This window comes from Pristis pectinata, chromosome 21 (assembly GCF_009764475.1).
Source record: "Pristis pectinata isolate sPriPec2 chromosome 21, sPriPec2.1.pri, whole genome shotgun sequence".
Classification (NCBI taxonomy): Eukaryota; Metazoa; Chordata; class Chondrichthyes; order Rhinopristiformes; family Pristidae; genus Pristis; species Pristis pectinata.
In genome coordinates, this window is record NC_067425.1 from 26,878,456 (window position 1) to 26,903,801 (window position 25,346).

At 37.2% G+C, this 25,346-nt stretch overlaps 1 protein-coding gene across 22 annotated transcripts in view; it reads left to right on the plus strand.

Moving 5' to 3' along the window:
- The window catches only part of elna (elastin a), a 168,846-nt gene that overhangs the window by 50,987 nt on the left and 92,513 nt on the right, over window positions 1-25,346 (plus strand). For 13 of the 22 annotated variants that reach the window (XM_052035703.1, XM_052035710.1, XM_052035692.1 and 10 more), the window contains exons 9-23: window positions 2,349-2,384; window positions 4,396-4,443; window positions 6,747-6,782; window positions 7,928-7,999; window positions 9,032-9,067; window positions 9,781-9,864; window positions 12,271-12,306; window positions 13,020-13,151; window positions 15,499-15,534; window positions 16,572-16,655; window positions 17,407-17,442; window positions 17,812-17,898; window positions 19,867-19,902; window positions 20,639-20,695; window positions 21,827-21,862. In XM_052035703.1, coding sequence (XP_051891663.1) covers window positions 2,349-2,384; window positions 4,396-4,443; window positions 6,747-6,782; window positions 7,928-7,999; window positions 9,032-9,067; window positions 9,781-9,864; window positions 12,271-12,306; window positions 13,020-13,151; window positions 15,499-15,534; window positions 16,572-16,655; window positions 17,407-17,442; window positions 17,812-17,898; window positions 19,867-19,902; window positions 20,639-20,695; window positions 21,827-21,862 — 852 coding nt within the window. The remainder of the gene's footprint in view (window positions 1-2,348; window positions 2,385-4,395; window positions 4,444-6,746; window positions 6,783-7,927; window positions 8,000-9,031; window positions 9,068-9,780; window positions 9,865-12,270; window positions 12,307-13,019; window positions 13,152-15,498; window positions 15,535-16,571; window positions 16,656-17,406; window positions 17,443-17,811; window positions 17,899-19,866; window positions 19,903-20,638; window positions 20,696-21,826; window positions 21,863-25,346) is intronic. The other 9 variants (XM_052035712.1, XM_052035711.1, XM_052035714.1 and 6 more) reach the window with 7 other exon arrangements.

Below are 25,346 nucleotides of genomic sequence, written 5' to 3' on the forward strand. Positions count from 1 at the left end.
GATCGATTTACATAATTGGGTAAGACTAAAAACTATTTAGACAGTCAAGTAAGGTGCTTCTTCCTGACCAAATTACTATAAACCTGCTTATTTACTTGCTTATACTCCTCAATCTATATGAGCAGCAGATGTAAAATACAGTTCAAAGATGTATCATATCATGATCCATAGTTTTGTATTACTTCCAAATTTGATCATCCATAACTTTGAAGATTTTGTTATTGGATTTTCATTTATACATGAACTTGTGAGCTTTGTGTTGGAATTTGCAGAAATTAGAAATAATTTTTAGTGTATGCCCTGTTTTGGGAATATTGGAATGAATAGGACAAGTGACTGTACCTCTGACCAACCAGACAGAAAACTTCATAACACAATTCAAGATTTGTAACAGGAGTCCCAGAAATACTGTGACTTTCTTATCACTAATAACATGTTCTATATTTTATTCAACTTATTAATAATGGAACCATAGCCTACAAGGCTGCAGACCAGGAGCTACAGGCAATTTGTAAGCCAAATCCCCTGCATTACCTGAAGATATCAAAGCTGTCAAATACTTAAAACATCAAAAATGCCTTCAAGACTTTAAGAGATTTACAATTTAAAAGAAACTTTTAAAAGCAATTAAAAACAAAAAAAAATTAAATGAGGCAAAATTCCCATAACCTTTGCTGGATTCTATCAGAAGTCTAGCAGTGGAGCACAATTGGGGGGGAAAAAAGCAACAAATGAATGTCTGACTGTAACTTCTATGTTAGCATGGACCCCATGAAGATCCAATCCAATGGTGTATTTTTACAACAAAATTGTTTCACATTATATCAATTCTGCAATTTATAGTCCAAATACAGGTTGAATTGGCTGCTGAGATCTCTCCAGACTCACAAGGTGTACTGTACTGAGATTCCTGGCAAATAGTTCTACACCTATCTGCTCAGTGTGGAACTGACAATATCTTGTAAATTGGATCTTCAAATTTACATCAGCAATGTCACTCACTCCACATGGATTTTTCAAGCAATATTCAGCCTCCTGCATGGTGGAAAGAAGCATGTCCATTGAGAACTGTTCTGCTATTATATTAACTTTTATGGTTACATGGGCACCAAATGTGCTTTCAGATCCATCTAGACAAATGAACAAGTTATTTAAAGCAGGATCCTGTGATAATTGAAAGACTCATTTGCAATTCTGATATATCGTTACCTAATCCAGACTGGCTTGGCAGTTCATTAGATGGTTGTCCAAACATTGTCAAGAATGTTTGGGCATCAAAGTGCAAGGTGCACAAATGATTTAGCTCTTCATCGCTAATATGTAGACGGCAAAAGGAACGTGCACATGATTTAGGTTGGTATTTCAGTGCAGTGCTGTAATGTTGTAGGTACCATCTTTCGGATGAGATTTTAAACCAACCTAGTCTTGTCATCACAAGGATATAAAAGATTCCATAGGACGATTGATTATATGCAGGGAATTGTTCTCCCTTTACTGATATGAACAAATGAACTATTTGTTTCTGAGACATTGCACTGGGCAAATTTAATTCCCTATTTGACTTTATAATGACGTAAGTTCACTTCATGTAATTACTTGTTTTTGAGATACTTTGTATCATTTGGCATGTGTTATAAATGCAAGTTTGCTCTTTGGATTGTCCCAGTGGACCAAAAGCAAGACTTCCAGCTTCCCAAAGAGAAAAACAAAACATACTTTTGTTTGGAAATCTTAATAATATTTGAATATAGCATTGAATAACGTCACTTCATAAGTAGTTAATTTGAAACTTAAATGAGAAATCCCATGTGAAAGTCACGCCTCAATGAGATAATGAATCAACAGTTACAGGAAGCATTAGAGTTGAGCCTACGCATCTACATTTTGCATTATTTCCTCAGAATATAAATGGTGAGGCTTCAAATGCATTCGCAGAGCACATCATCCATGTACTTAGATGAACAAAGATTGGTGAAGTTTTGTTCAAGCTCAATGAATACTCAGGCAGCTTTTGTTCAGGAAGCATTCCATAATCAATTTATACAGTAGCCATCACAATCCATTTTGTGAAGTATTTGTTCATGCTATCTTAATTCCTTTCTGAAGCAGCCTGTGAAAATACCATTTGATATACAAAATGGTCAAATTTTCTGTTGAGTCCACAGTGAGGTAATTTGTATATACTTCATTAAAGAATTAATAGGAAAATAGTATTTTCTTGTTTTCCTCTGGCATTTATAATATAACTTTGTAGGACTTCAACAACTTTCGTAATATTGAATATTTCAGAAATGACATTTATATGCTGGTGATCTCTGTCATAAATTGTCAATCCTCTGTCATTTCAGCTGGATATGCAGCTGCCAAAGCTGCTAAATATGCAGGTAAGTCCGTTAAAAGTTTTCAACATCAAAATATTTCTATATGAATAAGCAGAGGTATAAACAAAGAAAGGAAAAATGGGAGGAGAGTATTGGCAACGCAAGCAAACAGCTGAGTGAGGATGAGGGCAAAAGGGGAAGGAGGGAGCAAGAGTGAGATGAGAAAGGTAGAGCACAAAGAGGAGGGGAAGGGGAGACCCTGAGAGGAGTCGAAGACCCTGAGAGGAGACACTGTGCACAAGAGAGGGGAGGGAGTGCCCAAGAGGAGGTGCTGCATGTGCAGAAGAGGAGTGACGGATGTGGAGCAAGCAGAGCGAGCTCAGGAGCAAGTGTGGAAATAGTAAGAAGAGGTAGACTGAGATCAGGAGGCTAGGGATGAAGAATGGGAGCAAGGGGAATGAGGATGTAAGGAGGAGGAAATATGAATTGATGGACAGGAGAAAGGGAACCAGGAGCTGAGTGGAATAGGTAAGGAATGAGCAGGAAATAGAAAGAGAAATGGGCAGATTGCATAGCTGCAGGAGTCAAAGTCTAAAAGAGAAAATTAGAAGAACTGAAGTTATTGGAAATCTGAAGTAAAAACATAAAATGTTGTGTTATGTACCAGCAACAATAGAAACACAACAAGCCATGTTTAAATGTTAGAATCTATTTATTAATGACTACTTGTAATTATGAAGGAAAAAAATGTTAGATATCAGACAATGACCAAAATAAACCAAAGTGTGTGTGTGGCTAGTTCCCCAAACCCCAAGTCTAGTAACAGATCTCAAAGTTCAATTCAGCAAGTCATGAAGCAAAACGATGAGCAAAGGCTTTTGAAAACCACATTAGAATGTAGAGAGAATGCAGAGAGAAGGCATTTACAAATTCCACAAGTTCCACAATGGAACCAATACAACACCCCAATCGCCAAAGAACTCTGTTGCTTTTAGTCAGAGATATCTGTCACTTCGAGAGCACTCGATACGTGGCCACCCACAGATACACCTGATTCCCAGTACAGGTTAACGACAAAGTGGGCTCCACAGATTGCTCCAAAAATCCATACACGGATTGTAAAGTGACAGTCACAACGATTGTGCTTCACTCATAGATACAGAGGCTGGCAGTCAGTGCTACTAGCTCTCACGTCTCGCTCTCTCTCTCACTCTCTGTCTGTGTGTCCAAGACACGTCTGCAGTTGCCAGCACCCCAGTGAATCCGACCCCAGACACCCGCTCCAGTCCAGTCATAGAAGCTTCTCCTTCCCACTCGCAGTAGTCAGACAAAACCACACACACTACCATTCAGGTGCCTTAAAGGGACACTCACTAAGTAGTAACCTGGCTCATAACAGTTGGAAACACTCAGAAGGTAGCATCTATGGAAGGAGATAGAGTGCATTCAATGTACTTTGGCAGGTGATGTGTGGGTATCCAGCTAGACAATGGACTGTATATGGTCTGATAAGGCAATGTAAACACTATATTTTTCAAACTTCTGCAATTTATTTGCTGTTAGCATGCACAATTAATTCATTAAATATACATTGGAATAATTTTATTATAAAAAAAATCTACACCCACTACCAGAAACCGGATCTGTTTGGTTAAAAAAAGACAAGGAAAGACCCTTGAGACATAATGATATCAGCCAATATCTGTACTTTAGTTACCAAACCAAAGGTTTTGAAAATAATTCAAAAAAGGTCCCCACAGGGTTTGCAAGTCTAAGTCAGATTCAAGAATTGAACAACGGATCTTATCTAGATTCAGGTATGACATAACATCTCGTAACCATTGAGCATGAGTAGGCTGAGTAAATATACATTAATTTGCAGTCATATTTAGCACTAATTAACTGACAAACCCACAATAAGCCATTATGCTCCTTATTCTATTCTTGCTGCAAATGAAAACAATTCATCCTTGTGATTGGACTCTTAGTAATACTTAAAGTGCTTACTATCAATAAGATAGAACATCGGTTAGGTTTATTTAATATATTGATGAATGTAACTCTGTCATTTCAGGTGGTGTACCTGGAGGCATTCCGGGAGCTGTTCGAGGAGGTGTTCCAGGTAATTTGCACTGTAATTTGCCATCTTTAAATAATAAATTGTAATGCATTTATCTGGTTCAGATCCACAAAGTCGAACTTGCTAACCAAAAATCTCCTGAGCCTCATTAGCAAGGCTCTGCATGGCATCTGGACCCTCGTGTGGCCCAATTGGATAACATAGGCAAGCCAATAAGAGCTCTGTCACAGAAACTTTTAACAGACAGCTAGCCATGCCTTCAGATATGCCTTTTGACAAAGCTGTTGAGCTTAGGAAATGTTTCTGAATGTCATAGACTTAATGCAGAGACCAAAGGCAGAGTGCCTGACAGATTTGCTGGATGGAATCGTACAGTAATTTCTGGACTTCTTTGTTCAGATACATATACATAAAGTCCTGAAAATGCAGGAATTTACAAAAATAATTGATAGTAGCTCACCACAGAAATAACATCATTTAACAGTTAGATTCAACCCTTTACCTCCTTTTAATAACACTTTGGATTAATTGAATTGTTAAATAAAAGTTTGGTTGCTGTCAGATTTTGTAGATCCATCTAAAAAACTCAATTAACATTAGAATTGCAGTCTTTTTCTTTATATCAATGCCACAATCATTTGCAAATTCAGCCTGAATTAGCAGTCATATACTGATCTGGGGTGACACACAAACATACAAATGAGGAGCAGGAGTAGGCCACTTAGCTCTTAAGGTTATTGCTGATCTGATGGTAACCTCAACTCCACATTTCCATTAACCTCCAATAACCTTTCATCCTTGCTTATCAAGTATCAAGGGACTTCTGCCTTACAAGTATCAAAGAGCACTTCCTTTCAGGAAAAGAGGTCAAAAGAACTACAACCTGAGGAAAAACAAATTCATCTCATCTGTTTTAAATAAGTGACACTCATTTTTAATTAGTAACCCCCTGGTTCTAATTTCTTCCTCAAGAGGAAACATTCTTTCCACTTTCATCATGTTTCAATCCCATTCTTGTATTGGTACATAATTTAGGTTAATATGTCTTATATTTCTCTGAGTTTTAAAACAGGTGATTCAGACTGATATAAATATCTGAGAATACAATTTATGAAGAATAGAATTTATCCTCCCTTAATCTGCATGAACAATGAAATAATTTAATTAATTATCCATTTGTTTGTTTGTGAAGCTATGCTGAATGGAAATTGACTTCCCCATTTGAATACAGCATTGAATAACATCACTTCATAAGTAGTTAATTCATTATGAAATGCTTTAGGTGTCATCTTGTAGAGGTGATAGTTAATTGCAACTTCTTTTTAAAACTTTAAAACCTTATTTATACAGCATGGTAACAGGCCCTTCTGGCCCAACGAGCCCACGTTAACCTACTAACCCGTATGTCTTGGAATGTGGGAGGAAACCAGAGCACCCAGAGAAAACCCACGCAGTCACGGGGAGAACGTACAAAATCCTTATAGACAGGGGTGGGAATTGAACCCTAATTGCTGGCGCTGTAATAGCATTATGCTAACTGCTATGCTACCATGCCGCCCTTTAGTTTTACCTGTTGGATGAAAACCTAGCAGATTTCCAAATGTTACCTGAGAGGAAATGAAAGAAATATGTTTTGTTCTTGGAAACTTCAAGCATTATTGGCCAGCTACTTTCAGACCCTAACTCAGCCTCACTCAACTTTGCTCCTACACCAGCCTGAGCCTGTACATGACTGTGAAATGTGATAAGAATCTCTCCTCAATGAGAATGTGATAGGATTAAAACCACTGGAATTGCTTGATGTACAGGAGCAATTCCAGTTTCCTATCAACATTCTATATTAATTCAAAAAGTTTCCACAGAAAGTGAGTGATGAAGCTTGAAGCATTAGTCCTAATGAATCAGCCCATGTATCCAAATCCTCAGATACAGAATTAACCATCGCTTGCTGAAGAAAATTTACAGAGGATCAATTGAAATGAGGAATCCTATTAGTAGCCCAGTTCTGTTGCTGGCCAATTAACTTTTATCCAGTCATCTTTGTTGCGTTATCCGTAGTCATCACTTGTCCTCCTGTCTTTAGTTTTTTGATCCAATCTGTTGTAAGGCTATTTAAGATACAAAAAAAAATTTTCACATGATCTTTGTAGGAGAAGGGAATTAATGATAAAATTACTTTATTCTCTGTTTAGTGTAATCCTAAAGATTAAGTTACTTTGGAAGTTGGATTTGAACAATCTTAATTAATATTGAATGTTTCATAAAAGGGTTTTTTCTAGATAAGGTGACATGGTATTACTCATTAATCAACTCTGTCATAATTTATTAATCCACTATCACTACAGGTGGATATGCAGCAGCCAAAGCAGCTAAACTTGCAGGTAATTTTTTTTTTCATCCCCTGCATTTTGGAGAAACTAATTCATCCACACTCTTGTGCTCATTTTGTTTGCTTGATCTGCTAAAGTGAAAATAGATAAAGCTGTCTCACCGTTTGAAGAGAACCACAATAATCTCTCATGTGGGAATGTATTATATCAAAACATAATATTATTAATAAGCAAAGAATAAACATGGGAGCAATCCACAACAAATATAAGACTAAACTGAATGGTGGAATAGACTCATTGGGACAGATTTGCTCTCTTCTGTTACTCATGTTGCAGTCCTTGTATATGAGTGGTGAGAGAATACTTATGGGCATGATGCAATACTTTGTACCATTGACAGGACACCATTTGAAATATATTTCCCATCATACCTCATACCTTGACCAATTTGCATGATTTTCACATCCAGAATCTAAATAATAGAATCAACTTCTCTTTATCATCAAAAGTGCTTTCTACTATCTCAAGTAAATGAAAGTACTTTTGATCTTTTGATCAGAATCTGTTCTTACAGGGAATAAAATCCATGATTCACATTTGAGATTGGTAGTCTTAATAATAACAACATGTATTTAGCAGCAATATTAAGATCATCTGTTACTTTCGGCCCATGGTGTCTGCGCCAAACACAATGCCGAATTTAACCAAATCTCTTCTGCCTATACATCATCCACATCCCTCCATTCCCTGCATATTCATGTGTCTATCTAACAGCCTCTTAAACACCACGGTCATATCTGCTTCCACCACTACCCTGGCACCTGCTTCAGGCACCTACCACTCTCTGTGTAAAACAAAAAAACTTGCCCTGCACATCTCCTTTAAACTTTCCCTCTCTCACCTTAAATGCATGTCCTCTCATACTTGACATTTCTACCCCGGGAAAAAGATTCACACTACTCCATGGATGCCTCACATAACTTTATAAACTTCCATCAGGTCTCCCCTCAGCCTCCAGTGCGCTAGAGAAAACAACACAAGTTTATCCAACTTCTCCTTATAGCTCATAACCTGTAATCCAGGCAGCATCCTGGTAAACCTCTTCTGCACCCTTTCCAAATCCTCCACACCTTTCTTGTAATAGGGCAATAAAAATTGCGCACAATGATTGTACATCTCCTGTGTTGATATTCCAGGTGGCGTTCGAGCAGGAGTTCCTGGGGTTTCAGCTGGAGCCATTCCAGGGGCTGTTCCAGGAGGTGTTCCTGGTAATCTTTCACATTATTGATATTTTTATGTATTTTGATGTTTATGGTGATGTGTATGTTTTATTGGTTCCAACTTTTGTAAATATGTATATGTGTTTTGCCCAACAAAAGTAGTCTTCCAATTTTTATCATTGCTATTGTTAGATTACACATACATTCTGAATCTGCAATCGTGGATTAGCCTAGCTGGCACAAGAACAGAACGAACTGAGATTCCCTAAAGTAGACTCAGGATTCCCCATCTACCAATATTTGAACTGAGAACCTCTTGTAAATTGGAGCCTCAAGTCTGAATAAGCCCTATTATTAGGAAAGAAAATTGTTCACTTTCATCTTCCATGCTGTATACAGCTGCTTGATTGGAAGCATACTCAGTTTTCAAGTGGTAAGTGCTTTTTCAGCATTCTAAACTGGTCTGTTCTACTGAAAGCAGTAGAGGAAACCACACTATGTAAACAAAATAATAAACTCTTCTGTATAAAATTCTGTGCTTCTTGCAAAAGCCTTTAGTATTGGTTCACCCCAGCACATATTTGGTGACTATTCCATGACTGCGAATTTTCTTCCCTGAAGGACAATGGCGAGGTTTTTACGACACTTTTGTGGTTTCATGATTACAGTTATAGAGAGATTAACCAATTCATTTGAATTCCAGATTAATTTTATTTCTCGAATTTAAATTTTCCAACCGCCTTTGTTCAATTCAGATTTATATCCCATGATCAAACTTTCAGACATCTGGATTAACCACTAGGCTGCTGAAGTTTCATTGACAAATCATCACATGGCCACAATAAAATAATTCAAACAAGATCTGTGCAACTGTAAGGAATTTACAGACAGATTGCATTTCTTATTTTACTTATAATCTCAAACATTATGTTACTTTGTTGGATGGATTTGAACAATTTGCAATAATATTGAATATGTCAGAAACAGGCTTTTTCTGGAATGAACTGAAATGTTTGATCATCATAATATAACTGATCATACTGCTCATTATCATAAGTTGTTAATCTTCTGTCATTACAGGTGGATACGCAGCAGCCAAAGCAGCTAAATATGGAGGTTAGTCCAAAGCCGTCTGCACCTTACGAAAACTAATTCGTGCAAATCCTCATTTTCACTCAGTCCCAAGAGGGAATTGAATAATGAAATATTTGTTGAACGTCAGTGATCCCTCTTATGTTGGGATGTACTATCAAATATTAAATTATTATATTATTAATAGGCATTGCATATAAATGGGAACAATCCACAAGGCAAATGTAAGACTGAAGTGAATAGTGAAATAAACTGGAGGAGGCAGTACTACCTGCTACTGTTTCTCAGTTGTGTCTTTTGTCATTGCAATTGACTCCATGTTGTACTTTGATGTATTTGATGTGAGGAAATATTTATGACCATGCTCCAATGCTTACAATACCGTTGTTGCCAGCCATTGGTTATATCAGACATCTTTCCAAAATGTTCATAGGATGGAAAGCTGGAATATTTTCATATTTTTCATCATCCTGCATATGTTGACATGGTCAGTTCACACAACTGTCAACTCCAAAATATAAACAATAGAATAAATTGCTCTTTCTACAATGATGATTTCTATAATCTCATTCAACACATTGAAGATCTGTTGTAACAGCAAATGAAAGCAGCAATTTATCTTTGTAATTGATAATCTTAGTATAATATGATGTTTTTAACATCAAGATTATGTAAGTCTGTGAGTTTTGTACAAATACTGTATATATAATTCTATCTCTTCTGTGTTGATATTCCAGGTGCTGTTCCAGGTGGGATTCCTGGGGTTTCAGCTGGAGCTGTTCCAGGCGGTGTACCGGCTGGTGTTCCAGGGGTTGTTCCAGGTAATTATTCAGTTTTTAATGACATATTCAATGTGTTTTTATTTTGATTGAAATGTGAATGTTTTATTGGTTTCAACTTTTACATATTATGTAGGTGTGCTGTGCTATTCCAAAGTTGTCTTCCAATTTTTATCACTGCTCCATTTAGATTACAAATGCAATCTGACTCTACCATCATGGTTTAGCCCGACCCGATACAAGAACAGAGTAGAGTGAGGTTCCCTGGAGAAGTTTCAGGATCTCCTACCTGCCAGAGTTTGAACTGAGAATCTGTTGTAAATTGGACCCTCAAGTTTGAGTAAACCCTATTTTTAGGCAGGAAAATTGTTTACTTTCATCTGCTCATGAGGAGGTTCCCACTTGCTTCAGAAGGGTATCAATCATACTGTTGCCCAAGAAGAGCAGGGTGAGCTGCCTCAATGTCTATCGCCTCACATCTACTTTGATGAAGTACTTTGAGAGGTTTGTCATGGTTAGAATTGACTCCTGCCTGAGCAAGGACCTGGACCCACTGCAATTTGCCCACCGCCACAACAGGCCTACAATGGATGCAATCTCACTGGCTCTTCACTTGGCTTTGGAGCACCAAGACGACAGCAATACGTACATCAGGCTGCTGTTTATCGATTACAGCTCAGTGTTCAACACCATCAGCCCCTCAGTACTAATCAACAACCTCCCTCTGCAAGTGGATTCTTGACTTCCTTTTCAGGAGACCACAATCAGTGCAGATAAGTAATAACATCTCCCGCTCGCTGACAATCAACACAGGCGCACCTCAAGAATGAGTGCTTAGCCCACTGCTCTATTCTCTCTACACTCATGACTGTGTAGCTAGGCACAATTCAAATGCCATTTATAAATTTGGCAATGACACCACTGTTGTTGGCAGAATCTCAGATGGCGATGAGGAGGTGTACAGGAGTGAGATAGATCAGCTGTTTGTGTGGTGTCGCAATAACAACCTCGCACTCGATATCAGCAAGACCAAGAAATTAATTGCGGACTTCAGGACGGGGGAGTCTGGAGAACATACACTAGTCCTCATTGAGGGATCAGCAGTGGAAAGAGTGAGCAGCTTCAAGTTCCTGGGCATCAACATCTCAGAAGATCTATCCCGGGCCTAACACACCGATGCAATCATGAAGAAGGCATGCCAGCGGGTCTATTTCATTAAGAGTTTGAGGAGATTTGGTATGTCACCAAAGACTCTTGCAAATTTCTACATATGTATGGTGGAGAGCATTCTGACTGGTTGCATCACTGCCTGTATGGAGGCTTCAATGTGCAGGATCGAAAGAGGCTGCAGTGGGTTGTAGGCTCAGCCAGCTCCATCATGGGCACAACCCTTCCCCCCCCCCCCATCGAGGACATCTTCAAAAGGCAGTGGCTGAAGAAGGCGGCATCCATCACTAAAGACCCTCACCATCCAGGCATGCCCTCTTTTCATTACTACCATTAGGGAGGAGGTATAGGAGACTGAAGACCCACACTCAGTGATTCAGGAACAGCTTCTTCCCCTCCACTAACAGATTTCTGAATGGTCCATGAACCCATGAACACTACTTGTTATTCCTCTTTTGCATTATTTTATTTATTTTTTGGTAACTTATAGTAATTTTTATGTCTTGCGCTGTACTGCTGCCGCAAAACTTCATGACATGTCAGTGATAATAAACCTGATTCTGATTCCATGCTATATACAGCCACTTGATTGGAAGAATACTCAGTTTTCAAGTGGCAAGTGCTTTTTCAGTATTCCAAACTGGTCTGTTCTGTTGAAAGCAGTAAAGAAAACCACATTATGTAAACAAAATAATAAGCTCTTCTGTATAAAATTCTGTGCTTCTTGCAAAAGCCCTTAGTATTGTTTCACCCCAGCACATATTTGGTGAATATTTCACGACTGCAGATTTTCTTCCCTGAAGGACAATGGTGGACCAGATGAGATTTTTACGACATGTTTGTGGTTTCATGATCACAGTTATAGAGAGACTAACCATTTCATTTGAATTCCAGATTAATTTTATTTCTTGAATTTAAATTTTCCAACCACCTTGTACAATTCAGATTTATATCCTGTGATCAAACTTTCAGACATCTGGCTACCATTCTAGGAAATTAACCACTAGGCTGCTGAAGTTTCATTGACAAATCATCACGTGGCCACAATAAAATAATTCAAATAAGATCTGTGTATCTGTAAGGAATTTACAAATTGCATTTCTTATTTTACTTGTAATCTCAAACATTATGTTACTTTGTTGGATGGATTTGAACAATTTGCAATAATATTGAATATGTCAGAAACAGGCTTTCTCTGAAATAAGTGGAAGTGTTTGATCATCATAAAATAACTGATCATACTACTCATTATCATAAGTTGTTAATCTTCTGTCATTACAGACGGATACGCAGCAGCCAAAGCAGCTAAATATGGAGGTTAGTCCAAAGCCGTCTGCACCTTACGAAAACTAATTCATGCAAATCCTCGTTCTCACTCAGTCCCAAGAGGGAATTGAATAATGAAATATTTGTTGAACGTCAGTGATCCCTCTTATGTTGGGATGTACTATCAAATATTAAATTATTATATTATTAATAGGCATTGCATATAAATGGGAACAATCCACAAGGCAAATGTAAGACTGAAGTGAATAGTGAAATAAACTGGAGGAGGCAGTACTACCTGCTACTGTTTCTCAGTTGTGTCTTTTGTCATTGCAATTGACTCCATGTTGTACTTTGATGTATTTGATGTAAGGAAATATTTATGACCATGCTCCAATGCTTACAATACCGTTGTTGCCAGCCATTGGTTATATCAGACATCTTTCCAAAATGTTCATAGGATGGAAAGCTGGAATATTTTCATATTTTTCATCATCCTGCATATGTTGACATGGTCAGTTCACACAACTGTCAACTCCAAAATATAAACAATAGAATAAATTGCTCTTTCTACAATGATGATTTCTATAATCTCATTCAACACATTGAAGATCTGTTGTAACAGCAAATGAAAGCAGCAATTTATCTTTGTAATTGATAATCTTAGTATAATATGATGTTTTTAACATCAAGATTATGTAAGTCTGTGAGTTTTGTACAAATACTGTATATATAATTCTATCTCTTCTGTGTTGATATTCCAGGTGCTGTTCCAGGTGGGATTCCTGGGGTTTCAGCTGGAGCTGTTCCAGGCGGTGTACCGGCTGGTGTTCCAGGGGTTGTTCCAGGGGTTGTTCCAGGGGTTGTTCCAGGGGTTGTTCCAGGGGTTGTTCCAGGTAATTATTCAGTTTTTTTATTTTTATTTTGATTGAAATGTGAATGTTTTATTGGTTTCGACTTTCACACATCATGTAGATGTGCTTTGCCACTCCAAAGTTGCCTTTCAATTTTTATCACTGCTCCAGTTAGATTACAAATGCGATCTGACTCTACAATCGTGGATTAGCCTGACCCGATACAAGAACAGAATAATGAGATTCCCTGGAGAAGGTTCAGGATCCCCTACTTGCCAGAGAACCTCTTATAAATTGGAGCCTCGGGTTTGAGTAAACCCCATTATTAGCTGAGAAAATTGTTCACTCCACTTCCATTTTCTATGCAGTCCACAGTATTCTAAGTGTGTACCATGTCAGTTTGGCAGTACATGTAGTCTTTGAATGAAACTGCTTCAGAATTTTGAATAGGTTAGTTCTATTGATGTCAGCTGAAACATTTGAACTATTAAAACAAGTAAATAAGTTCTTCAGTATAAATGTCTCTACTACTTGCAAAAATAAATATTGGTGCTCACTGGAACATACTAAATATCAATTTCATCCGACAACAAACTTAATGATCAGCCTGAGTTAGCCGAGGAAAGAAAGCAGCGCCTCTGTCGCCCTGTTGGTTTACTTCTGCCACTGATATACAATACACCAGGGTATTGAAGCAGTACATATTATTTAGGCCCCATTGTCATATATTATATGATTTAAGTGTCATTTTAGTGCATTGCTATGTGTAGAGACTTTCCACTTGGATTCTGAAGACTAGTTCTCTTTTGTTCATAATGTTACAAACATTCCCAGAACATTAATCACAAACAGCAGGAAATTTTCCTCTCACTAAAAGTGCCACTAAAGAAATAAATTTATTGGTTATTCATTGATTTTCTGTGGAATCTGTGCTGTCTGAAGTGAAATTCCAACTTGCGTCCTTCATGTTTTAACACTCCTTAAGTATCTGAAAATTCCTCTGAAAATTTTGGTGACAATATTCACCATTTCTAGTTGTCCTCTTAATGATATCTAAGGTGAATTTAAAAAATGTTTTCTTCTAAGCACTTATTATTGTTGACCAGCTCCTCTGTGAAATGTGAAATTCTGATAGGATTAAAATCATTTGAATTGAAAGATTCTCAAGGCCTGTGCAGCCATCTGTCAAAATTCTGTATCATTTTCAAAGGTTTCCACATAATATAAATGATGAAGATTTAAACATCTCTGTCATAACCCTAGTCCATAACAGCAAATGTTCAGATGGAGTATTAATTATCATTTAATGAATAAAGGTTGTTCAAGTATCCTTTGAGCCGAGGAGTTAGCCCAGCTCAATGGATGTTCGATCAATTTTTTGTTCAGTGACCTTGTGACTGGTGACAATGTTAATGAACATTTGCTCTAACAGCCTTTAGTTTGATGATCTGCTGCTATCTGATATGCAAAAGAATATATATATCTGTGGGTGTGGACATCCTTAGCAGTGACAGTATTTATTTTTCTATTTACCCCTGAACCTAGGAGGCAGGTAGAGTCAATACATTAGTGGGTGTGGAATAACATATTGGGTAGATCAGGTGAGGAAGACAGGTTTTCTTCCCTGAAGGAAACAAGTGGAGTTGGTATGCTTTTTGATGGCTCCTGTCACCATTACAGTAACTAGCTATTTTATTTTAAATCGAAAGTTATTTAATTAATTAAATATAATTCTTCAGTATCATGGTAGGATACAAACACTGAATTAATCATCTGCATACTGACTACTTTCAAGAAAATTAACCCTTCGGCAATTATACCCTAATGCTCAGGTGCAGTGTGCCCTCAGCAAGGTAAATTATGCATGATCTATGCACAAGTTCAGAAATGATGAGTGAATTGCCTTTCTTTATTCTACTTGAAAGTAGTCAGTATCCAGATGATTAATTCAGTGTTTGTATCCTACTATGATACTGAAGAATTATATTTAATTAATTAAATAACTTTCGAGTTAAAACAAAATAGCTAGTTACTGTAATGGTGACAGGAAGCCATCAAAAAGCATACCAACTCCACTTGTTTCCTTCAGGGAAGAAAACCTGTCTTCCTCACCTGATCTAACCAATATGTTATTCCACACCCACTAATGTATTGACTCTACCTGCCTCCTAAGTTCAGGGGTAAATAGAAAAATAAATACTGTCACTGCTAAGGATGTTGACACCCACAGATATATAAATCCTAAAGATACTTGGTTAGACGGATTTGAGCAAGTTTCATTAATATTGAATATTTCAGAAATTCATTTTCTCTAGATTGTTGTATAGTTGATCTCTTTAATATTATTACCTATTCCTGCTCATACTTTGTTAATTCTCTGTCATTGCAGATGGTTACGCAGCAGCCAAAGCGGCTAAATATGCAGGTAAATCTTCCTATTTTCTCAATTCAGTCAATGGCTTCTTGCATCTTGGGGAAACTAATTGGGACAAACTCTCATGCTCACTTGTTTCCATGGTGCTGCCAGGAGTTAAATGGAAAAAATATCCTTTGGTTTGTAAAAAAAAATCTCAGTAATCTCCCTAGTGAATGGATGTATTATTAAATATCAAAACATTATTTTAGTAATGTACGGAAAATTATTGAGAACAAATCTTTAAGCAGATATAAGACTAAAATGAATAGTAGAAAAGATAAGGTGCAGATCTGCCATTCATACTTTTAGAATTTGCTAATACTCATTGATACCTTTTGATTTTTATAACTGATTCCATATTGCACTCCTCATGTGTTAATTATAAGGGAATAAGACCATAAGGAATAGGACCAGAATTAGACCATGCAGCCCATTGAGTCTGCTCTGCCATTCAATCATGGCTGATTTATTTTTCCCTCTCAACCCCATTCTCCTTCCTTCTCCCCGTAACCATTAATGCCCTTACTAATCAAGAACCTATCAATCTTCACTTTAAATATACCAAACGACTTGGCCTCCACAGCAATGAATTCCACAGATTCGCCAGCATCTGACTAAAGAAATTCCTCCTCACCTCCGTTCTAAAGGAACATCCTTCTTATAGAAATGGTGCAACACTTGTCACAATCTTACTCCCACCCAGTGCTTATCATTTCAAAATTTTCAGAGGGCAAAATTCTGAAATATTTTCATACCTTTCATCCTACTGCATATATTTACACAATCAGTTTGCATGATTGTCACATCCAAGATCTAAGTAATAGAATAAACTGCTCTTCCTCATCAAATATAATTCCTTCCATCTCATTTAAATAACTGAAAGTATATGAACTTCGGTCACAATCCAGAATCTTTTCTTAATAATAAATAAAAGTACAATTGGTCATCTTAATAATAAGAACATGCATTTAACATTGATACCTTGTAATTCTGTGAGCTTTGTAGAAAATATAGAAAATTATATCTTTCTTGTGCTGAAATTTCAGGTGGTGTTCCAGGAGGGGTTCCCGGAGTTGCCGCTGGGGCTGTTCCGGGGGCTGTTCCAGGGGGTGTTCCAGGAGGGGTTCCTGGTAATTTTTCACTTATTATTGACCTCTTCAGTGTTTTCTAACATGATCTGCTGTTCATTGGTTTAGTATATGCTGTTACACATTGAACCTAAATAATAGAACAGACAGTTCTTCATCATCATGTACCATCCAGAAAAGGAATATTTACATATTTGAAGGTGTGGATGTCACTTACAGTGCTGGCATTTATTGTTCTAACTACTCTTCAACTGAGAAAACACTTCAGAATCACCCACATTGGTAGGTCTGGAATCACATTTTAGCCAGACAAGATAAGAATGGCAGATTTTTTTCCCAGAGGGATATTAATGGGTCAGAAGCTTCTTTATGTCATTTAAATGATTTCACTGTCACCATTACAGATACAACATTTAATTTTAAGTCTATATTTATTTAATTACTTGAATTTAAATTCTTCCACTTCTATGGTGGGATTTAAACTCCTCATCCTGGATAAATGGTCCAGACCTCCAGCTGCTAATCTAGTTATTTAATAGTACCATAACAGTCAAGTTTATAAGGTAAAGCACACATGATCCATACAACGTTAGAGAATTTATGGGTAAATTGTTTTTTCTCATTCTAATTGTAATCATATATAATTATTAGTTTATTTGAACAATTTGGATTAATATTGAATATTCAAAAATGGGTTTGGTCGGTGATGGAGTTTATTTTTTAATGCCACTAATCATTTTACACTGTATGTACCTGTTCTTGGTCTTAATTGCCTAATTCTATGACATTGCAGATGCATATGCAGCAGCTAAAGCAGCTAAATATGCAGGTAAATCTTCCTATTTTCTTGGTTTAGTCAATGGCTCCTGGATCTTGGGAAACTAATTTGGGCAAATTTCTATGCTCACTCTGTTTCCATATCTCTGCCATGGTCAAAATACCTTTGTTTGATTATTACCTCCAGAATCCAAACAATAGAAAAGACTGCTCTTCCTCATCAAATAAGATTTCTGCAATCTTATTAAAGTAACTGAAAGTATTTGGAAATTGGTCACACTACAGAATCCTTTCTTGGAGCAAATAAAAGCCCCAATGCACCTTTGTAATTGGTAGTATTGTTAAAGATGTTTTTAACATCAATGTCATGTAATTCTGTGAAAATGTAAGTAATTGTAGCTCTTCTGTGCTGATATTGCAGGTGCTGTTCCGGGTGGAATTTCAGCTGGTGCTGTTCCTGGTGCTGTTCCTGGGGTTCTTCCAGGTGGTGTTCCAGGAGGTGTTCCAGGTAATTTTATCAGTTATTAATGATATTTTTGATGTATTTTATGCTTTGCACTCAACAGTAGACTTTAATATTTTATCACCATTGCAATTAGATTACAAATACAGCAATCATGAACTAGCTTGGCCTGTTATTAACACAGAGTCAAGTCAGGTTCCATAGTGGAGACTCAGGATCCCCCCACCTGCCTATGAACTAACCAAGTTTTGTAAATTGGAACCTAAAATTTGAATAAGCCCTCTTATTAGTTGAGAAACTTATTCACCCTTCTTCCATTTTCCATGTGGTTGGAGTCTGTTGAGCCTATAACATGCTGGTTGGGAACCAAGCAAATTTCTTGTGTGAGGAAAGCTTTTTTTAGCATTTTGAATTGGTTTGTTGTATTGATGCAAGTTTAAAAACATCCGAACTTTGTAAACAAATGAATAAACTCATTGGTATAAATTCCCTGCATCTTGCAAAAATCTCCTCTAATATTGGTGCGCATCAACTCATATCCTATCACACGCGTTGAGGCCCAGAATTTCAACACACAATTTAAACTGTTAATTTAATACATTACGATGGTGTTGGAGGTAGCTTTCTTCTGAAAATATAAACAATCCTCTTGTGGTTAAGAATGCTACAAACAATCTCAGAACATTACCTGCCAATAGTAGGAAATTATTCCTCCCTCTACCAGCACCACTAAAGAAATAAATGTATTGGTTATTCATCTTTGTTGTGGAATCTGCTCTGTGGGAGCTGGCATTGTAGCTTTCCTCTTTCACGTAGCAACTTTAATTCCCAAGTAATTGATAAGTTGTGAATGTCTATGAAAAATTCTAGATATATGCTGTTTCTATCTTTTGATTGTCCTATTCAATGAAAAGATAGGCATGATGCCTGAGGAAATGAAAATCAACAAGTTTTTCCTTTGAGAGCTTTAATCATTAATGACCATCTCCTAAATGTAAAATCTGATGTGGTGAGTTCTCCCGAATGATATTCTGATGGGATCAAATCCATTATTATTGATAGATGCACAAGAGGTGTTGCAACATCTGTCAACACTCTACTTGAATCTCAAAGGTTTCCACAGAGAGTGAGCGATGAAATTTCAAACACTACCAACATAAATCTAGCCCATGAATGCAAGTATTTGGATAGAAAATTAATCATTCCTTGCTGAGTAAAGATTGCTTGAGTATCCATTGAGCTGAGGCGAATGCCAGTGGTCCAGCTCAGTGGAAGTTCAAATAACCTTTGGTCAGGGACTTAATGAGTGGTATCAATAATCATCAAAATTTATTGTGTGTGTCATTTTCCCTATCACATGTTTATTTTGATGATGGAATCTGATGTAATATCATTAGATATTCAAAAACGTATTTACATATTTGAGGGTATGAATGTCATTAAGTGCAAGAAGTTATTAGCTTAATTGCCCTTCAGCTGAGGAAGCAATTAAGAGTCACTCATGTTGGTGGGTCTGGAGCCATGTTTTCACCAGACTGTTAAGGAATGCAGAATTTTTTCCCAGGCGGCCACTAATGGACCACAAGCATCTTTATGATAACTAAGTGAACGCACAGCCACCATAAGTAATAATAAATAATTCCAGATTCGTGTAATTACTTAAAAATTTCCCTCTGTCATTTTAAGATTTAGACACTTGTTTCTGGATCAGTGGTCCAGAATGGCTGCTAATCCAATAATTTAATTTATCCGCAGAGTCAGATCTTTATAAGATAAATCGCAAGTGATCCTTAATAGGGTAAGGAATTTATGGGTAAATTGTCTTTTCTTATCCTAATTGTAATAATATGGATTACTTTGTTAGTTTATCTGAAAAATTTGCATTAATATTGAATATTCACAAATGGGTTTTCTCTGGAAACTGCTGATAGGGTTCATTTTTTAATGTTGCTCATTATTTTACACCATACTACCTGTTCGCTATCTTAACTTGTCAATCTTATGTCATTTTAGATGGATACGCAGCAGCCAAAGCAGCTAAATATGGAGGTAAATTCATCTATTTTCTTAGTTCAGTCAATAATCTCCTGCACCTTGAGGAAACAAATTCATGCAAACTTTCATGCTCACTCTGTCTGCATGCTACTGCCAACAGTTAAATGACCAAAACATTTCTATGTTAGGAGGATACCGCGGTAAACTCCCTAATGAAGGGATGTAATATCAGATATCAAGACATTATAATATTAAGTATCAGAATTTTTGGGAACAATTCTCTCACATAAACAAGACTAAAAATAATGATGGAAGGGAACTGAGGGACAGATCTGCTGTTCAGACATTTGGAACTTACTATTACTCACTTATGCCTTTGGTCATTGTAATTGATTCTATGTTGTATTCATTAGTAATGGGAAAACACTTGTAGGATTGGTGAAACATTTGTAATAACTTTATTGCCACCCAGTGCTTATCAGAGGGATAATTTTCACGTTTTTTTCATCATACTGCATATGTTTACACAACCAGTTTGCATGATTATCACATCCAGAAACTAAACAATAGGATAAACTGTTCTTGCTCATCAAATATAATTTCTGCCATCTCATTCTAGTAACTGAAAGTATTTGAACACCTGGTCACACTGCAGAATCTCTTTTTTTAAAAGCAGCAATTCACCTTTGTGATTGGTGGTCTTATTAATAAAAAATGTTGTTATCCATGTAATTCTGTGAGTTCTGTAGAAAATATAGATGACTGTTTCTCTCCTGTGTTGATATTCCAGGCGCTCTTCCAGGAGGGTTACCTGCTCCGGGGGCTGTACTTCCAGGGGGTCTTCCTGGTAATTTTGTCACTTATTAATGTCACTTCAATATTTTTGATGTTGTTTTATTGTTTGCAGCTTTTGCAATTAGGTATATGTGCTTTGCATTTGGATGAAGACGTTCAATTTTTTTCACTGCTGCAATTAGATTACATATGCAGCCCAGCTTGACACAAGACCAGAATGGAATGAGATTCCCCAGAGGAGACTCAGGACCTCCTATGTTTAAACTGACAAATCTTATAAATTGAAGCCTCATGTTTGAGGAAACCCTATTATTAAAAGAGAAAATTGCTCATTAAATCTTATAAATTGAAGCCTCATGTTTGAGGAAACCCTATTATTAAAAGAGAAAATTGCTCATTCCCTTTGCATTTTCTGTGCTATATGGCTTCTTGGGTCTGTACAATGCTGGTTGGGAAGCACACAAAGTCCTTGAGTGGAAAGTGTATTACCATCTTTAATTCATCTGTTCTATTGATTGAAGTTAAAAACATCTGAACTATGTAAATGATTGAATAAATTCTTTGGTATATACTCTGTGCTTCTTACAAAAATCTTCTTTAATGTTGATGTGTATTAATACATATCCTATTGCATGTGTTTAGACCCATTCTGATACTCCAACACAAATTGAAGTTGTCACTTTAACACATTGCTAAGATTTTGGAAATAGCTTCATTCTGATGAGAATATAATGGGCCACAAGCATCTTTACAACAATTCTGTGATTGCATGGTCACCATTACTTAAAATAAATATTGAGTTTTAATTCCAGATTTATTTAATTACTTGAATTTAAAATTTTCAGCTGTTATGCTGGGATCTAAATTCATCTCTGAATCAATGCTCCAGACCTCGTGTTGATAATCCATTAATTTAATCATACTCTAATAATCTTTATCAGATAATTCACACACAAACCATGTAAAGGTACAAAATTTATGTGTGAATAACCTTTTCTTATTCTAATTGTAATCACATGGATTACTTTGTTAGTTTATTTGAACAATTTACATTTATACTGAATGTTTGCAAATGGGGTTTTTCTGTAAAGTGATGATGGGGTTCATCTTTTAATATTACTCATCACCTTGCACTATATCTACCTATACTCTGAGTTAACTTGTCAATCTTATGTCATTGCAGCTGGATATGCAGCAGCAAAAGCAGCTAAATATGGAGGTAAATCTTCCTACTTTCTTCAGTCAATGACCCCTGCACCTTGGGAAGGCTAGCCCATACAAACTCTCATGCTCACTCTGTATGCATGCCATTAGAGTTGTAGAATCATAGAGATGTACAGCATGGAAACAGACTCTTTGGCCCAACATCCATGCCAACTGAGATGCCTATCTATGCTAATCCCATTTTCCTGAATTTGATCCATATCCCTCTATTCCTTTCCTATCCATGTACCTGCCCAAATGCTTCTTAAATGTTGTGATTGTACCTCCTCTGGCAACTTTCCATTTAGCCATCAACCTGTGTGTGAAAAACTTGCTCTTTAGTTCCCCTTTAACTTTTTCTCCTCTCAATTAAACCTGTGTCTTCTAGCTTTAAACTCCCCTACCCTTGGAAAAACTGTGTCTATCTGCCTTATCCATGTCCCTTATAATTTTATAAACCTCTATAAAGTCACCCCTCAGCCTCCTCTGCTCCTGTGACCTATCCAATCTCAACCTATCCAATCTCTAGTTGTAACTAAAGCCCTCCATTCCAGGTAACATCCTGGTGAATCTCTCCTGCACTCTTCCTGGTGTTGCCATATCCTTTCTGTGGTGTGGTGACCAGAACTGCACACAGTATTTCAAGTGTGGACTTATCAATGTCTTGTACAGCTGCAACATGACATTCCAGCCCATATACTCACCTTTGCCTATGAAGGCAAGCAAGCTAAATGCCTTGTTCATTACCCTATCCATCTGTGTCACCATTTTTAGTGAGCTATAAACCTGCACCCAAGGTCCCTCTGTACGTCAATGCTTCTAAGGGATCTGCTGTTTACTATATATGTCCGGCTTGTATTAGATGACCAAGAATGCATTTCTTTACACTTGACTGAATTAAATTCTACCTGCCACTGCTCTGCCCAATTTTCCATCTGATTTATGCCCATCTATATCATTAGGCAACCATCCTCGTTATCCCTAACTTCACTAATCTTTGTGTGTCAGCAAACCTACTCATCAGACCACAGACATTCTCATCCAAGTCATTTAAATATGTGGCAAACCACAAAGCTCCCATCACTGATCCTTGTGGTACACCACTGCTTACAGACTTCCAGTCAGGGAAACAAGCCTCCACCACAACTCTCTGCCTCCTATTGCCAAGCCAATTTTGGATCCAGTTTGCCAAAATACCTTGGACCCCATGTGCCCTAACTCTCTGGACCAGCCTACTCTGTGGGACCTTGTCAAATGCCTTGCTGAAGTCCATGTATATCACTACCATAGAACAATACAGCACAATACAGGCCCTTTGGCCCACCATGTTGTGCCGACCTTTAAATCTTGTTTAAGACTATCTAACCCCTTCCTCCCACATATCCCCCTATTTTAAATTCCTCCATATGCTTATCTAACAATCTCTTGAACTTGACCAGTGTACCTGCCTCCACCACTGCCCCAGGCAGTGCATTCCATGCACCAGCCACTCTCTGGGTGAAAAACCTCCCTCTGATATCTCCCTTGAATCTTCCACCCATTACCTTAAAGCCATGCCCTCTTGTATTGAGCATTGGTGCCCTGGGAAAGAGGTGCTGGCTGTCTACTCTATCTATAATATTTTGTACACCTCAATCATGATTCCCCTCATCCTCCTTCTCTCCAAAGAGTAAAGCCCTAGCTCCCTTAGTCTCTCCTCATAATCCATACTCTCCAAACCAGGCAGCATCCTGGTAAGTTTCCTCTGCACCCTTTCCAACGCTTCCACATCCTTCCTATAATGAGGTGACCAGAACTGGACACAGTACTCTAAGTGTGGTCTAACCAGAGTTTTATAGAGCTGCAACATTACCTCACAGCTCTTGAACTCAATACCCTGACTAATGAAAGCTAACATCCCATAAGCTTTCTTAACTACCCTATCCACCTGTGAGGCAACTACTACCTTGTGTTCACTAATTTTCTTAGCAAAAAAACTATATCAGATTTGTGAAGAAGAATTTCCCATGCATAAAATCATGCTGAATTCCCCAATAAGTCTCTGCCTTTCCAAGTAATCATAACTCCTATCCCTAAGAATTTCTTCCAATAGTTTCCCTAATACTGACGTAAGATGCCTGTAGTTTCCTGGTGCATCCCTGATGCCCTTCTTGAACAACATGGGAATAACATTAGCTATCCTCCAGTCTTCCGGTGCCTCACCTATAGCTAAAGATAATGCAAGTATCTTTGTCAGAGTCCAAGCAATCTTCTTCTTTGCTCCTGATATCACCCCAAGATAGATTTCATCATGTCTGGGGGTTTCAATCACTTTATTGTGCATGACTATCTCTAACATTTCCTCTTCCTGTTGCACATGTTCCAAACTATCAGTGTATGCCTGCCCTAACTCTTCATCCTCCCCGTCCTTCTCCTTGGTGAATACTGACACAAAGCATTCATTCAGGACACCACACATATCCCTTTGCTCCACACAAAGACTTCCCTTTTGGTCCCTGAGGGGACTGACCTACTTTTCCCTAGCTACCCTCTTACCTTTAATATATTTCTACAAGATTTTGGACTTTAATTCTGTTGGCAATGACCATTTCATGTCATCATTTTGCCCTCCTAACTTCTTTCTTAAGGTCTCTCCTATATCCTGTATAAACATCAAAGGACTTACTTGACAACAATTTCCTATACCTGACATATGCGTAATTCTTTTTCTTGATCAAACCCTCAATTTCCTATTTTAATCAAGGTTCCCTAATCTTATCACGTTTGTATATTATTCTTGCAGTGTAATGCTAACTCTGAACTCTTAATATGTTGCTTTTAAATGCCTCTTACTTACCAGATGTCGTTTTCCCTCTTAGCAGCTGCTCCCCATCTACATTACCAAGAGTTAAATGGTTAAAGCATCTCTCTGTGTGAAGGAAACCTCAATAATCTTTCTGAGGAACAGATGTAATATCAGATATCAAAACATTATATTGTTAAATATCAGAAGTTATTTGGAGCAATGCGCTTGACAAATGTTAGATCAAAATGATTGGTGGAAGAGAATTTAGAGGCAAATCTACTGTTTATATATGTAGAAGTTGCTGTTACTCACCAATGCCTTTGGTCATTGTAATTGTTTCCATGTTAGTATTCCCTGTTAATGGAGGAACACTTATGGCAATGGTGAAACACTGTAATAATTTGATTGCCATATATCAAAATTCTCACAGGGCAATAAAATGAAATATTTTTATGTTTAATATTATGCTGCATATGACTGGTTTATGTGATTGTCACATGCAAATTTAAACTGTTCTTCCTCATCAAATTTGATTTCTGCCGTCCCATTCAAGTAACTAAAAGTATTTGAACTTCTGATCACACTGCAGAATCCCTTTTAACAGCAAATAAAAACAGCAATTCACTTTTGTGATTGGTAGTCTTGGTAATAACGAAATGTTATTAGCATCAATACTATGTAATTCTATCAGTTTTGTAGAAGATATAGATAATTG